Source organism: Dreissena polymorpha, chromosome 7 (genome assembly GCF_020536995.1).
Source record: "Dreissena polymorpha isolate Duluth1 chromosome 7, UMN_Dpol_1.0, whole genome shotgun sequence".
Taxonomy (NCBI): Eukaryota; Metazoa; Mollusca; class Bivalvia; order Myida; family Dreissenidae; genus Dreissena; species Dreissena polymorpha.
In genome coordinates, this window is record NC_068361.1 from 100,879,833 (window position 1) to 100,897,340 (window position 17,508).

The 17,508-nt window shown below is 38.2% G+C and overlaps 1 protein-coding gene across 1 annotated transcript in view; it reads right to left on the reverse strand.

The window, feature by feature from the left end:
• Window positions 1-580: 580 nt before the first annotated feature.
• Window positions 581-17,508, reverse strand: part of LOC127839971 (uncharacterized) — a 54,228-nt gene continuing 37,300 nt past the window's right edge. Inside the window, exons 25-38 of the mRNA XM_052368362.1 lie at window positions 17,216-17,320; window positions 16,239-16,406; window positions 13,470-13,623; window positions 12,434-12,624; window positions 11,877-12,002; window positions 11,194-11,355; window positions 10,456-10,595; window positions 9,891-10,095; window positions 9,527-9,637; window positions 8,921-9,031; window positions 8,269-8,424; window positions 6,910-7,064; window positions 6,148-6,376; window positions 581-1,572 (exon numbers count right to left, since the gene is read on the reverse strand). Coding sequence (XP_052224322.1) covers window positions 1,457-1,572; window positions 6,148-6,376; window positions 6,910-7,064; window positions 8,269-8,424; window positions 8,921-9,031; window positions 9,527-9,637; window positions 9,891-10,095; window positions 10,456-10,595; window positions 11,194-11,355; window positions 11,877-12,002; window positions 12,434-12,624; window positions 13,470-13,623; window positions 16,239-16,406; window positions 17,216-17,320 — 2,129 coding nt within the window. The 3' untranslated portion in view covers window positions 581-1,456. The remainder of the gene's footprint in view (window positions 1,573-6,147; window positions 6,377-6,909; window positions 7,065-8,268; window positions 8,425-8,920; window positions 9,032-9,526; window positions 9,638-9,890; window positions 10,096-10,455; window positions 10,596-11,193; window positions 11,356-11,876; window positions 12,003-12,433; window positions 12,625-13,469; window positions 13,624-16,238; window positions 16,407-17,215; window positions 17,321-17,508) is intronic.

Below are 17,508 nucleotides of genomic sequence, written 5' to 3' on the forward strand. Positions count from 1 at the left end.
GTAAATTGACAAAATTGAAAAAAGTTGTTTCAGATTCGCAAATTTTCGTTTTAGTTATGATATTTGTGAGGAAACAGTAATACTGAACATTTACCATGATCTAATATAGCCATTATATGCATCTTTTGACGATTTTAAAACCTAAAAATTATAAAGCGTTGCAACGCGAAACGATTGAATAATTTGGAGAGTTCTGTTTTTGTCGTTAAATTTTGTGAAACTACGAAGATTGCTTATATAAGGTATAAAATACTTCAAGAATATGTACTCGGCGGAATTGCTCAGTAGGCTAAAGCATTTTTACTTCAGGACTCTGGCAGGACTCCAGGGGTCACTGGTTCGAAACCTGGTCCGGGCAATGTTCTTTTTCTTTTTTAAATTTTATTCTTGATTTTTTACTGGAGCTTTTACGATCCAATGTTTACAATTTTCGATATAAAGCATTTAATGAATAAGTTAAAAAATGCCAAAATCTGTGAAAAGGCCCCTTTAAATCGTTTATACACACTCTAAGAAGATATAACAATGGCGGGTGTTAGAAAAATATAACAACAGCTTATGGTAAACGTGGTTAGTATTTATTTATGCCACATATAAACATGATGAAGCGGTATTGAACTGTTGAAGAATGTTGTAAAAGATTTAACCCATTTATGCCTAAGGTCTAGAAATAAGGCCTTTGCAAACAGCGTAAACCCATATGAGACGCCGCATGATGCGGCGTCTCATCTGGATCTGCGCTGTTTGCTCAAAGGAATTTCTATTAGAACTATTCTAAATATAGAATTAAATATACTAGACATCCCTAGTTAAGGAAATAAATTGATCCAATTTAGAAGGATGGGAGAGTCCACTTGGCATAAATGGGTTAATGTATGTATTTATTACAACTACATACATATAAATTGAGCAAATACATTATCATTTCAATATTATACTAGAATGCCCATTCTAAATGAATGTTGGCTAAAACACACATATACAAAGCTTGTTAAAATGGCAAGTCTGAATAAAAAGATATTAAGCGATCTATCATAAGATGCATTTATCACTTCATCCTTTCGCTTTATAAACCCAAATAACACAGAACAATAACGGAGCAATTAACACAGACAAAAACAAATTTAAATCATGGTAATGCAAAATGGACACGTCCTATACATTCACCCTTGGCACTAATAAATGCCACATATTAGCACCATAGATAATTTATTTTTCATATAAATCATTGATAAAAAATCAATGCATATACATATAGAAAATAATCGTGGAATGTAATGCAAACTTTTATATTGGCTGGTTTGCATTCAATGCTTCTAAGAGATAAAACATATAATAACTATTGATAACTGTAATAAACGCTATCCATCTATGCTTTAGTCGAAATAGTATTAGTTCGATTTGTGACCTCATATTGCGTAATCATGATTCACGTGGTGAAGTCACTTTCCAAAAATTAACAGCCGACTTCGTCAGATCCATCCCTACAGTCTGATTCACGATCACATCTATAGCTCTTAGGCACGCACTGCCCGCTGTTACATTGAAACTCGGTTGTAGGATTGCATGTAACTGTAAACAGAAAATATATGCAGTGTTCTGTGAAAACTTGTCTTAACGCATGCGCGTAAAGTGCCATTCAATATTAGTCCGGGCAGTCCGCACAGGCTAATCATGAACGACACATTTTGCATAAACTAGATTATTGGAGAGAATAGACCGTTTTCAAAAGAAAAACTCCATAAAAGCGGAAAGTTTAACAAGAACGAGGGTAAAAAAAATAACACTGGTCTCAACACATGTTACACAAGCAGGCTGTCTCACGACAAGCCACACATAGAAGGCCGCGATGTTGTGTTTTAATTTTGTGTTATCTACTAGTTTGGGATCATGACCTACATTTAAGAAACTTCTCATGACAACTGAAAATAAATAAGTAAAATTCATAAAATGTATAATGTACACGACAATTACATGGAGAGATAAGATTTCCTTTACTTTTTGCAACTAGTTGATTAGGCTTTATTATGTTATATGGATTATTTTTATTCAGCCGATTGCCAACATAATATTATTTGAATGAGGCTTTAACACATACAAAATGCGTGTTATCTTTATTGGAAATTTCGGCTGCCTTTGAAGAAGAGCAATTATATTAATTCATGGGATTTGGACAGACTAAAAAATCGCAGGATTTTGCCCTAAAATGGGCACAGTAACCTCTTCCGTTGTGTGGTACACTAACTTAATGGTTATGTGTCCACAGAAGTACTTATATTCAAGCACCCCTCTATCACATATTCCTTGGGATACGATCTTTTGTGCATCAATGTGTTGCTAATACTATGTAATACTGTATATTATCAATAGCCAATAAAACAATTAACAAGTGTCTATTTTACGAGCAAATTGACAAATGAAAGAGGGACAAAAACGGATGGGCTCTATTTTAAAAGGGTGAGACGTTAAAATAAAAGGGGGACCAGATATTGATAAAGGATGGCATTAAAAGGGTGAGACGTTAAAATAAAAGGGGGACCATATATTGTTAAAGGGTGGGGCATACAATATAAGGCTTCGTCTTCGGCCATTCTGATTTCACTAATTCCCTTCGCATGCATTTTAAACTTTAAAATTAAGCCCGATGCACCAGTTTTAGAAAATATGTATATCCTTGCAGACAAACATCCAGGCTTATTTTAAAACATGACTGCAGAAAATAAGAAGTGTGTGTTATTGTCTTACTTCGAAAGTTAAAGAATTCGTAAAGGTTAATTAACCCTCTAAAAATAGAGGTAATGATTCCATAGCAAATTCTCAGGTAACTTTTCGTTTTTGAACGGTGGAAAAGCAAAGAATGACATACTAATGCTTTTTCTCAAATTTCTTATGAATAATCTAACAAAATAAACAAGCATTCTCTGTTGAATAGAACACATGATCATTTCATAAAATGCGACTTATCTCTAAACATTATCTTTGAAAAACATATTATCGAGATCAAGTTTGCACGGGCGTGATGGCATTAAATCTTTTATTTACAAATATACATTTGAAGTTGTTTCTGTACTTTTCATTGTTTCAGTGTTTCTAATTACGAATTAAATGCTATATGTTGGTTGACTCGTGGGTATTTTTCATAAATATGTTACATCTAAAATATTTCATAAATATATAACCATGAATCATTACGAAAATAATAATTAACCTTTTGTCTTTTGATTTCATGCCTTTTTTCCAAATGTTTATCGTCTGTTTACATGAAAATAATCAAATGTGTTCACTGTGTCAAACCGGTAAATTGAAAGTAAGTTGCTGGATGAGTCGTGGGTTTTGATTGTTCCAATATCAAGACTTGCATGCTGTAAACATTATTAACAAAGGAGGTTACACCTTGGTGATTGACATTACTAGCAGAAAACAACAGTGACAAGTTTATCGTGTTTTTTTAAACACTTTAGATCTGTAATCAACTCTGTGTTTGTAAGTAAACATCTGTATTTTATTTAGCATCACATTCAATATGCATATAAACAATTATAATCAACTTTGTGTTTTTTAAGTAAACAACTATTTAGCATCACATTCAATATGCATGTAAACAGTTTAATCAATTGCACAACTTTAATAATACATGTAAATAATTTCATTTATATTTTAAAATCATTATAACACTACAAACATTATCTTAAACACTGTTCATTTTTTTTTATTTTCTTAACTTAATAACATTGATCACTGGAACAGATAATAATAACTTCAACCCAAATCTAATTGATGGAAAGTTTAGAAAGTCACAAAGTAGAGAATGGCATGGCCAATAAGCCTTATACTCAACATTCACGGACAGAAGAAATCTGACAGCCTTCGTACAACTCTGATTTCTGAGCAGAACCTGAGGTGGAACCAATGGCCACATGCTGTACATTGTGCCCACTTTACAAACACTAAACCATCGCATTGGCCAATTCCTGGAGGTGAAACCTTATTGCAAACACAACAGTTATTTGCTGGGTCATCTTCTGCAAAGTCACTCTCACTATCTGATGAAACTTCTTGTTTTCATTTTGTGGTCTTTGCTGCAGGAAGGTTTTTGGTCATCAATTATTTTGTTAATCCTGTTTTTTTTTGGTTTCTCTTTTTTGTTCACCACTGATCTTTCAATGTCATATTCTAATAGCTGGTTGAACACTCTGTCCTATGTCATTGGTTTGCCTCCCAATTTTGGTTTCTTTTTGGTTTATTTTGTCTTGTTTTCATTGGGTTTTGGTTTTTCTTGTCTCGGTTTTGGCGCGGTTTCAATTAGCTTTTTGTCTAATAGTTCTTTCATTGTCATGCTCGGTGTTTCTGTGTTACCTTTTTTATTTTATTTTTTTTTTGGGGGGGGGGAATGATTGTGATGGCACAATCATCTCAATAGGCACTTTTGTTGCATCAAAAGGCAATATTCCAGCGTTTCTAAATCCAGCCTGGATTGTGAGTGGTGTCATTGACTTCGAGTAAGCCTTTTCTGACAACTCTGCGATTTCATACTTCGTTATTATTCTACCCCTTTCCTTAGCCATGTATAAGTTGCATTCATTATGGAATGTGGCCTTGGATGGACCAAAGCATGCTTTGTCTAATGGTTGGAGGGTATGCGAACTGTGTGGTAGGAGAACAAAAAGGATCACATGGTGCTGTCTGGCCCACTTTACAATGTCAAGAGACACATGAGATGAATGACCATCATACATCGACAAGATGGGTTCAATGTTGTCGCCAGATCCTCTTGCACAAATTTCAAGAAGTGTTCATTGAGGTACTTCATGAGAACTTCACCATTCACCCACCTAGAGTCTGACATGGTGTAGGCTACCCCAGCTGTTGCATTTGTCATTAACGTGTTGTTTGGCCGTTTCCCTTTGAATATATAGTAGGGTGGTATAGCAATACCTGCTGCTTTTACACAGGCTACTATGGTAGTGGTGTCTGTGCTTGGTGAGGTAACTGCTTGCGTTTTAGTTGCAGAAATACCAGTTATAACTTTTGATGGCCTGTGCTCCGGTTGAATTCCCGTCTCGTCAAGGTTGTAGATGAGATGTGGTTTTGATTTGAGACCATAATTTTCAAGGACCGCATTCAACTCACAATGGTAATTGTCAATGTTTTCTTGGGTCACTGCTGCTGCACGGATTGATGAAAGGGCCCTTGGTTTAATTATCTTAAGTCTATGATCCCATCTTTGCAGGCCGTTGTAGTACCAGTAACCACTCAGCTTGTGATCTGAATTGCGCTTGCCAAGCTTCACTGCAAGTTCGCTGGCTAGAACATTCAACTGTGCGCGATTTAGACCATACCCCACCTGTGCCAGTGATTCAAGATGGTTTACCAGCAGCTCCTCTTCGTCTAATGCAAACAAGGAATCCTTTTCCAACTTTGCATTTACTTTCACTTTGTTTAAAACCCTGTCCTTAATGTTTGTTTCGGAAAACCAAATGTCACAGCAGCTCTGTCAACTTTCATATGGTTTTCCTTAACTGCTTTATAGGCTGTCATCATCATGTCATGGGTATACTGCTTCAGGTTCTTCATTCTGACAGTTTTTTTCTGAAAAATATGATAAAACACAACATTTATTTATAATTGATGAAATTGTTCCTCTCTTCATATTTCTAACAATTAATGAACGGAAAAAACCATTTACTAGAGTGCTATCTGTTAGTGTGTTTACAGCATGCTGTGCGCATGCGCAGTCCGCCATTTGTTCAAAAAATGTAAACAGGCGCTGTAACATGGAATATACTCATAAAAAAGGATTTTGTGTTACTTAGAAACAATATATGGGTAGAAATAGTGTTTATGTGTGAAAAAGAGCATCGGATAATGGTAAATTGCCATATTTACCTGTTTTTGTCGGATTTTCGAGCTGTAAAACGATCGCCGACGATGTCAATTTTTTTTAACCGGAACGAACTGCAGCGGGTTCGAACGTTCCATCATGAAATTTCACGCGATCTCTATAACCACGACAACAACCCACGACTCAACTAAAACCTACCATATCAGTTGCAAATTATGGTGTAAATTTAATGCATCATGTAATTTTGAATTAATGCTGTATCTGTTATTACTAAACATGTAGTTTTATACCAGTTCAAAGCATACCTTGACATGAATAATTCGTTAACTGAACATCATCAATAGCGATATCCACACCATTGACGCTTGTGCCAGTAATACCCACTTCCGTCCGCAGTGACGTAAACACAACTTTCAGTGACGTATTTCTCGGAAGATCTAAACAGGCCAATCGCCACTGTTCCTTATTAAGGTCAAGTGGGTCACTCTGCCAAGAGGTTACATTTTCCCCCGTTGTATTTAAAATTATAGAGACCTGAAAGAAATCGTATGTTTTCATGAAATATCTTCACACAATTGTACGTAGATTTGAGAAAAGATTTTATGTTTCTATTGTCGTTGTTGTTATATTGTACAATCGTATACGGCTATTGAGATGCATCAAAGAGAAATCAGAATGTTAAAGGTTAGTAATCAATGGTTATAATCATATTCGGTCTCTTTATAACAATTGCGTTTACTACTATAAAAAGAAGATGCCATTCAAAGTATCTTGTTATAAATTTGATTGGTATGTGTATTCGAATAGACACGTTGTGATGTGCAAAACACATTGTCTATAAGGCATATTTTAGATAAATAAACCTTTCGAGATTAAATAATGAGAACAATAAAGTGGTTCCGTGTTCTTTTCTGTGTTAAGATAAATACTGATATATAAATGTTTAATGGCGGTAAATGATAATTCGAGGTAAACTATTCGGTATGATATATCCGACTCAAAATTAGTAGTGTTGTATCTGATACATTACCGTTACAGCCACGCACAGAAACAGCAGCAACACTTACAAGCAATACCCCCGCCTGTGTAAGCAGTGGGTCCTCGGAGTAGATGTGATAGTAAAATCTTATACTCTGATCCGATGTGGTGTTGAACAAAGGGGACACAACAGAGGCGTTGTCACCACGGGATCCTAGCCCCGCCTCAGCGTAAAGGTAACGACCTAAAAAGATGGGAACGGTTGATGTAATGACAAAGTCAGGCTTGTGTTTCTTGTACTAAAGGATGGGTTCAACATCTCAACGTCAGAGAGAAGTATGATATCGTTCATATAACAGCTCATCATATTTTGTTACTTCACTATCATATATTTCCGAACCAGCTTCCCATACTTTTGTTTTCGTTCAACTGATTTCGCAATCGATGACGTATCTCGTGTGATGTAATTTCTTTGTCGAAAACAGGCTAGACTCTCTGTATTACAATTAATGTTTTTTTCACATTCGAATCAATAAAACAAGAAGATAAGAATCAAATGAATCCCGAACAATATTCTGGATTGTGTGCTTGTCATGCAAAGTTTTAAATGGAAATAAAATAAACTACCCCGACCATTATGTTTTTGGTCAATGTTGAGCAAGTGATGCACATTCCCGAAAATATACTTCATTTTAAGGAAAATTGAGATTTATGGATGAAATAACAAACAATGGAAGAGAATATCGTAATGTTATTGTATATGAAGCGGATTAAAATTGTCATTGCGGTAAGCGTGTGGTTTATTATTTTGTCTGACGACTCATTGTTATTTTAAATAGTGTCATCAATAGTATCTACACTTTCAGATGTAATGGATATTTTAAGAATTCAAATTTTGCGCTATGTTTATTTTCGATTTGTTTCATTGATTTGTGGCTAAATTAAGTATATCACAGTTGCATTAGATAGAGGTTGAACGGGAAATCGCGCGATTGGTTTCTTTCCCAGTATGAAAACTGTTCACATGATCATACAAGTCCGGCGGATACAATTAACGACCCGCTCGTGACATCATTTTTACGATTGATTGTAACGATATGTAACATTGTGTAGTTCATTTTTTATCGAGTGAACTTCAATTCTTCAAAACGACAATCGCCCTACCCCCGCCCCCCGCCCATCGCCCCCCGCCCCCCCCCCCCCCCCCACCTAAAGCATGGTAGATTGAGCCGATATGGGTGACCGTGTTGTAGAGCCCGGTTCTCAGTATTTAGTACAATGCAAGCAGGTTTACAGTTGCGTGCACAAAACAAAAAAGTATATTTGGTTTGAGTTGAGGATCGAACCTGCGATCTCACCAGTTGTCAGTATGTAATCGGCCGACGCGTGTTCAGCTCTTTGTATTGGTGGCTTTACACTGACGCTATTCAATAAATTAACACCATTACCCGTCCGGTTTTTGAAGGTGTGGTCGTTTATCGGCCCGGTGGTGGCGGAGGGAGTTGGCCCACTGTTCACGCCCCACTTGTACGCCGTATGCTGAACGAACTCGTACCCGCACATGAACTGATGCTCAAACGTGCAACTAACGGTAGCCAGGGCGTCTGAAAAGGGAACGTTTAATTGTATATGAGCTTCGTCAGGGAACACGGGACCTAATGCATGTGCGTAAAGTGCGGTCCCATATAAGCATGTGCAGTCCGCACAGGCTAATCAAGGACGACACTTTCCGCCTTAAATGGGATTTTCGGTACGAAGCGACTTCATGTAAACGAAAAATATCATGAAAGCATAACGTATAATGTAGCTAATGTCTGCATTAATCCGAGACCGCCCTGGTATAATCGCCAGCGGCAGTCATTCGCACATGCAAATATGAGCGTATTTTGAACCAGGATCGCCTTTGTACGGCCACTGTGCTAAACTGACAGTTGCTTTGCTCGATAGACTCGCACAAGTAACGTTCAAGTAGGCAACCCCCCCCCCCTCAACCCCGACCCACCACCAAAAACAAAATTAATTCAATAAAAATAAATATGAATAGATTATACGAAACATCACGGGGATTTCAAACAAACAAATAAACAACAACTAACTGACCACAGCGCTCGTCCTCGTCAGATCGGTCCATGCATTGGGGTGTTCCGTCACACTGCTGGGAGAGAGGCAGACACCGGCCACTGTCGCACCGGAACTCCGTCCTGGTGCACGCTGAAAGGGAAATGGAACTTTGCATCCGGTATTGCGTTTGTCAAAAGAAACTAAATTTTCTTATTTTAGAGCGATATTTTGCAGTTATATCGCATATTTGTAATCAAACCAGAAAAGCAGACCAAAATACACGTAGTTTCTGAAAGATGTTCAATTGTTCATTAGCATTCATGGAGAGTATAGGTTTGTGAATGGTGAAGAAAAGGCACTCTACAAGTTACTGTGTCTATAATAATAATAATAATAATTATTATTATTATTATCATTATTATTATTATTATTATTATTATTATTATTATTATTATTATTATTATTATTATTATGAAAATGTCGTGTTTAGGCAGTACTTACCAACCTAATTAACAATTAAAAACCACATAGCAATATCATCAATGGACGAAACAAATCGTGCAATTTTAAAGGATTTTTGCACCATGAATCACCTAAAACACATACGTGTTCTGCCAACGATACACACTATTCATAAAGTCTTACTACAATTTTCCTCGTCGTATTCGTCGGCACAGTGCACAGTCCTGTCACACACCGCCGGTTTCGGGAAACAGGCGTCCGTTGTCCTGCATTTGACGTAGTTTGAAGGGCAATCTGAGACGATATAGAAACAAACGTAAGACAAAAGTCTTGCTTTGCATCGACAGATGATGGGCGGTAACCCCAGTTTTGTTTTTGTCTATGCTTATTTTTATTTTATGCTTCAGTTTATTTGCAATATTTTGTTGTGTATTTATGGAACAAAAAAAGAAAGCAGGAAGCGCAAAGTTAACGTACAATGCCGTTTGTTAAAATTACATGTGTTACAATTTGATTTTAATCAATAAAATAATAACATAATATGTACTATATTCTGGACATGATCCTAGTCTCAGTGTGACGTCATCCATTGCGATGAACTTTTTGCTTAGGTACCCTTGGTCAATGCCTCTGACGTCATAAGTGACGTTGACGTAATCTGAACCCGGAATAGACGCTTGAAACAAGGCCCATACGCCCTCGAAGGACTGGTACACGGTGTGAGTTGTACTGCTACATCCGTCACACTCGATCTACATAGAATTAAATATTTAATGGTTATTTTTTGCAAAAAATTGTAAAGTTGAAACTCTTTACATTGAATTAACATGACTTACTTGGTTAACAAATTAAAAGCCGACCTTTTATATTAACTGAAAGTTTAATTTTTAGACTAGTTTTTCTTTGAATAACCTTTTGAATAACGCTTAATATATGCAAATGATATGTTAAATTTAAACGCGGGAATTAAAATAAAAGAATAAAGAATAACAGAGTTATTTTAATTAAACTCATGCGTACGGTATGTGACATTGTTATATAAATTTCATCTCGAGCCTAATGCGGAATGCGTGTTGTTGTTTTTCTAACCTCGTAAAGTTTATTCTACATGCCTGAACTCTGAACTCCGCGTTGACCTCCATCTGATACCGGAAGTTAAAGCAGTGGGACTGGTTTGCGAGCCGGAACCTCTGTCTCATCACCACACTCTCGCCGGATTGGATACCGTAGTTGTTCATGTAAAACACGTTACCTGAAATGGATATTGACCGGAAATAATTAAAGGAATATGTGACGTAAAATCGTATTGGTTAATAGAAGGCGGACCACTTAAAATACAATCAGTTTTTTCATTGGTCAGAAAAATATTAAATTGCAAATGCAAAGTAGATACTTAAATATATAAATATGAGCCTGGTTCAAGGAAAACTTTGCTTGCGCATGTGCGCACAGAGAGCTTCGTAAAGGGCAGTTTTAAAAACCAACAACCCACAACAAAAATTACATGCAGGTAGATTGATAGAGCTCCTAATGATGACAATCTAAACTTTTCAATGGAATACACGTTTTGGCTACTTGTATTTTCTACAGATAAACCTGGATTACAGACTGGTGACGATTTTAATTTACACTAAAACAGAATGTATAATCTAAATACAAGCTTATAATCCCTCGTTCTCAATATCAATGTGTGTATGATTAAAAACTGATGTTTTGTAGGCAACTCTAAAATAGTAAAAGAGTTTATAAACTCTAAGACTTTTTGTATTCCAAGTTTTGTCATTCTGATAGTACAAACACGATACGAAGTAATAAGTCGTGAAATAGAACCACATTTGATACAGTCTTACCATCTCTGGTTCCCGACGTAAGGTCCGTAAAATTACTGCTGTCCACGTCCTGCCGTACGAAGGAAGCGGGGACCAGCCACCAGTCCGTCCCGTCCTCTACTTCCTGTCGAAGTCCGCACTGGTTTCCGTTCTCAAACGTGCACGTGTAGTTGGTGACGGAGCCTTGGTACAATTGTGCAAATAATCTCAAGTCTATTTCAATTTGGTTAAATACAGTATTCGAAATTTGAGTGTGAATAGTGTCTCTTATATGCATATGTTAACATATGATATTCATGACATTGTTCATTACTTTAATTCGTTGGTATTTTTCATTACATTATGCAAACAAGACATTTAAAACGTATGCCTAACTGTAACAACAATATACATAAATGTAAACAAACCTTACAATATCCAGTACAAAAACCTATCTACAAGTATGTCTTAAGCAGTTAATGAAAACATGGTTAAATGTATGTGTGCAAAGTCTTGCCCAAAACTAGCCTGTGCAGCGTGCACAGGCTTATCAAGGACGACACTCTCCAACTAACCTGGATTTTTGATAAGAAGAGACTTTTTTTATCGAAAATACCGTACAAGCGGGGAGTGTGGTTATTGATTAGCCTGTTCAGTCCGACGAAACTTCACACACATGCGAGGCGCATGCGTATAAAGTGTATAAAGCAGTCAACGACACATACCAGTACAACCGTCTTCGTCTTGTCCCAGGAAGCAATCTAACACTTTGTTACACCTGGAGGCGCGGGGAATACACGTGTCAAGTCCGGGTTCGGAGCTCACACACCGGAACTCGTCCGCTCCACATACTAAGAAAATACAAACAGGTACCTAAACAGTCCTTTGTTTATTGGTTTATTTATTATTTACACGATATTTGCAGAGAGCATCGAGGTTTTATATTGTTCCCACAGCATTTCATACTGCCAGTGTCTGGCCTAAAATTGTCGTGCAATGGGCAACGCACATGATTAAATGAAATGAATATACAGACTATTAGAATTGCCTCAAAACATTTCTATTTAATAAATTACGTGCTTTTTTTCATATGCACATTTGCAGATGCAATACTATATAATTATAATACTATCGTTAGCTAAATTTGCCTTTGGGCGTTTTATAACATATGGGTAAAAGCCACACTATGAAGTTCCTAATTTGATCATGTGTGCAAATAAGAGCAGCGCTCCTCGAATTATCATTGGCAAAGCCGACCAACTGAAACTTTCCAACTACTCACGTGACTGGCTACATGCGCCCGGAAGTATCTGAACGTCATCAATGGCGGTCCGCAAGATGTCGCCCGCCAGGAACTGCAGCTGGTATTCCCCTAGAGACAGATCGAAATAGCCCGTCCGCCACTCGTCCCGACCGACCCGAGATATGGGCGACACGGGCCACTTCCGAGAATACGTGTAGTTTGTGCTGCCCCTGCAACACATATTTATTGTTAACTTTGTCCGCAGTTTATTCTACAAATCAGCGTTTAGTTGTATTATTGATCATGAACATTCGATTGAAATCTTTAGCATTGTTTCACGTATGGTATTATTCCCCCTTTTTGTATCTCGCGCCACGTTTTACCGCAAATTAAGTGATGTCTAACTAAGATGTTCATATAAAGTTATATTAATATAAACTAGCATGACTAATTCAAATATCTCCATATATTTGCAAAAACATCTTTACCGTGGGTACAAACAACGCCAACACATTTTTGAGAAAAAAATAGTCGAATCTATATATAGGATCTGGCACGAGTTGTCATATTATACCATATTTTATTAAACGAGTTCAGGAATTTCCTGGACGAGTTTAATTAAATATGGTATGATATGACAACGAGTGTCAGATCTTATTCTATCACATGCTTTTAAATGAGCAAATTAAATAAATATTTACGCTTGCATAATGATAAATCCCGAATGTTGTTTACATTTACTGACGTCATTTGACGTTGCAACGTCATTTCAGCAAAATAGCAAAATGCGATTGATCAATAAACGAAAACTAAGCCAATAAAAACGCTTCAAAATGTTGTATTACACATGTGTAATATAAAAAAATTGTTATGGTTATATTACATGGGAAACAGGATATAACATGTGACAATACAGTTTATTGTTGATTTGACTTGGAAATGACATTAAACGGGAAAACATTGTTTGTACTCTCAGATAAGTGGGCGTTTCCAATATCTAGCTATATTCCGGAGTAAGCGTGTATGGATGACATATGTAGAATAATATTGCAACAGAACATAACGTGATGCTTACTTTAAATATGCAAACGTGTAGACCCTCAGTCCAACCAAGATCTCGTTTCTCAGGTAGAACGAGAACCGGATACAGTTCTGTAGAGCCACCTGGAACCGCGGGGAGAGCAGCTCCCCGTCCGTGAACCCAGCCAGCTTCCCGTAGAAGAAATGACCTGTACGAACAAACAGCCATGAGTACACATTCTTTTAATTTCGAAACCGGTTTAGCTTGTTCTTTTCTCTTTTGCGATTGAGGCCATGATTGCAGCCATATAAGCCTCGCTCTAACAGAACGGGATTTATCGCATGTGTGAAAAGTGTCTTCACAGATGAGCCTGTGCATGTCGCACCGGCTTATCTGGGACACTTTCTGTCTAAATTGAATTGTGCACAGATTTTTTTTATTTTAACGAAAAATACTATAAAGCGGAAAGTGTCGTCCGTGATTAGCCCGTGCGGACTGCACAATATCATATGTGATGATGATTTATGCATATGCATTAAGCCAAGAACGTGGCTCAAATTAAGGTATGTGTTATATCGATATAAGACTATGTTTAGCCTTGTATTCAATACACACATGTTTTCCCCTCCTTGTGTTTACATTTCACCAGAAGTCAAGACAATCAATATATGCGTTACTGGAAGAAAATTTTTATTTGTATAAATGGCTTTAATACGGACAATATTGGAAAAACCTCCATGTCAAAAACACACAGTTTCCATCTTTCAATTGTGTAAAGGTAGATGTTAACACCAAATGATCTAAAATAAAGGGTAACATCATTCAAAATGTCACATTATTGGTAAACAATGAATTGGTACATGTTTATGCGGATATTCTGTACCCCGATATCATCGTATGGCATGATCAAACTGCGGGGCACCCAACTGTTTCATTGCCCTGCGGTTCGAGCACCATGATATGAACAGACTGCGGTCCGAGCCCCTTGTTATGAACAGAATGTGGTCCGAGTCCCTTGATATGAATATACTGTGGTCCGAGTCCCTTGATATGAACAGACTGTGGTCCGAGTCCCTTGATATAAACAGACTGCGGTCCGAGCCCCTTGATATGAACAGACTGCGGTCCGAGCCCCTTGATATGAACAGAATGCGGTCCGAGTCCTTTGATATGAACAGACTGCGGTCCGAGTCCTTTGATATGAATATACTGCGGTCCGAGCCCTTTGATAGGAATATACTGTGGTCCGAGTCCTTGATATGAATATACTGTGGTCCGAGTCCCTTGATATGAATATACTGTGGTCCGAGCCCCTTGATATGAACGGACTGCGGTCCGAGCCCCTTGATATAAAAAGACTGCGGTCCGGGCCCCTTGATATGAACAGACTGCGGTCCGAGCCCCTTAATATGAACAGACTGCAGTCCGAGCCCCTTGATATGAATATACTGCGGTCCGAGCCCATTGATATGAATATACTGCGGTCCGAGCCCCTTGATATGAACAGGCTGCGGTCCGAGCCCCTTGATATGAACAGACTGCGGTCCGAGTCCCTTGATATGAATGTACAACGGTCCGAGCCCCTTGATAAGAATATACTGCGGTCCGAGTCCATTAATATGAATATACTGCAGTCCGGGCCCCTTGATATGAATATGCTGTGGACCGAGCCCCTTGATATGAACAGACTGCGGTCCGAGCCCCTTGATATGAACGGTATGCGGTCCGAGTCCCTTGATATGAACATACTGCGGTCCGAGCCACTTGATATGAATATACTGTGGTCCGAGCCCCTTGATATGAATAGAATGCGGTCCGAGTCCCTTGATATGAACAGACTGCGGTCCGAGCCCTTTGATATGAACAGACTGCGGTCCGAGCCCCTTGATATGAATATACTGCGGTTTGAGTCCCTTGATATGACTATACTGTGTTCCGAGCCCCTTGATATGAACAGACTGCGGTCAGAGCCCCTTAATATGAACAGAATGCGGTCTGAGTCCCTTGATATGAATATACTGTGGTCCGAGCCCATTGATATGAACAGACTGCGGTCATAGCCCCTTGATATGAACAGACTGCGGTCGGAGCCCCTTGATTTGAAGAGACTAAGGTCCGAGACCCTTGATATGAACAGAATGCGGTCCGAGTCCCTTGATATAAACAGACTTCGGTCCAAGCCCCTTGATATAAACACACTGCGGTCCGAGCCCCTTGATTTGAACAGAATGCGGTCAAAGCCCCTTGATATGAACAGAATGCGGTCCGAGTCCCTTGATATGAAGAGACTACGGTCAGAGCCCCTTGATATGAACAGAATGAGATCCGAGCCCCGTGATATGAACAGAATGCGGTCCGAGACCCTTGATATGAACAGATTCAGGTCCGAGACCCTTGATATGAACAGACTAAGGTCCGAGACCCTTGATATGAACAGACTAAGGTCCGAGACCCTTGATATGAACAGACTAAGGTCCGAGACCCTTGATATGAACAGACTAAGGTCCGAGACCCTTGATATGAACATATTTCAGCCTCGCTTAAGGAAAAGGGGCTTAATCCATTTGCGGAAAGTGTTGTCAAAGATACGCCTGTGAAGTCCGCAAAGGCTTATCAGAGATAACACTATGCGCATAGACTGGATTTTCGCTGAGAAGAAACTTCCTTTAAACACAAAATACATTAAAAGCGGTAAGTGTCGTGCCTGTTTAGCCTGTTCGGACTGCGCAGGCTAATCTGTAAAGATACTTTATGCACACGCATTAAGTCCGATGTTCACAGAGTTAGGCTATTTTGTATCTGTTAGATATCGGACTATCTTACCCGGATATCGCCCGAGTGTGTGGTCATACTGCGGTACGCTAGACTGGGTATAGGCCTGTGGCCCAAGGCCCGCCTTGATGGATAGCTTGTTGTCCTGCCCCAGCGCCCATCCCTTGTACTGGTACCCGCACAGGAACTTGTCCTCAAAGTCACAGGCAACCGTCAAGTCTGTGGGGGGGAGTTGTTTTTATTAAATACGCATAGTTTTGGGCAAACTGGGTTAAATGCATGTCGTCCCAATTGTCGTCTCAGATTAATCTGTGAAGTCCGCACAGGCTAATCAGTGGCGACACTTTTAGATTTTATGTTTTTTGTTCTAAGCAAAAATCGTGTTCAGGCGGAAAGTGTTGTCCCTGATGCGGACTGAACAAGTGTATTGAGACGGCACATTCATTAAGCCAAGTTTGTCTAGAACAAGGCTAAAACAATTTACTTATAAAGAAATAGAATAAATCCTCAAAATTTATTGCAATGCTATACAATGTCAACTACAGGCAACAGACAACTCAAAAGTATAGCATAAAGTGTTAATTTACTGGTGATCACTGATGACAGATTCAAATTGATGTCATATTACATAATCTACAATTTGTTTTGTAATTTACATTCTATGTATTACCGCGACATCCTTACATTATACACTGTAGACTTGTCTTTTGATATGAAACAAAATATGGACTAGATTATGTATTTTTTGAAAAAATATAAAGTGTACTCCGTGTAACAAAAGTTGGTTAAACAGCTAGTCTGGTAAACATGGTTTCTAATACATTCCATATTAAATCATAAGAATTGTAGTTAAAAACTTTAACCAGTTTACGTTAACAAATAGAATGAATTATTCAGCTACATCACGTGATGTCGAAATAAGACTGAGACAAGCTAGTGCTTGAGAAAATAAAGAACAATTATAAAATGGTATTGTTACCAACGGACATGTATTTCAGCAGTGTAATTATAATACGACAGTAACTCACTGCAAGGCCTGATCTCGTCCGAGTTATCCCCGCAGTTGTCCACCCTGTTACACAGGAACTCTTTGCTGTACAGACATACCTTGTTGTCACACACAAACTTGCAGGCTGAAAACAACATATCAGTTACAAACAAGGATTTGTAAGCACACAAATGGTAATTTATATTGTTATATCACAGTGAACTATACACTAGGGCTATAAACTAACATGTAACCACTGTTGCCTGCATAAGTTTTACACATACTGTTTGTATATAGCTCATACTGATGCCTGTCCTTGTTTTTGCAATATTT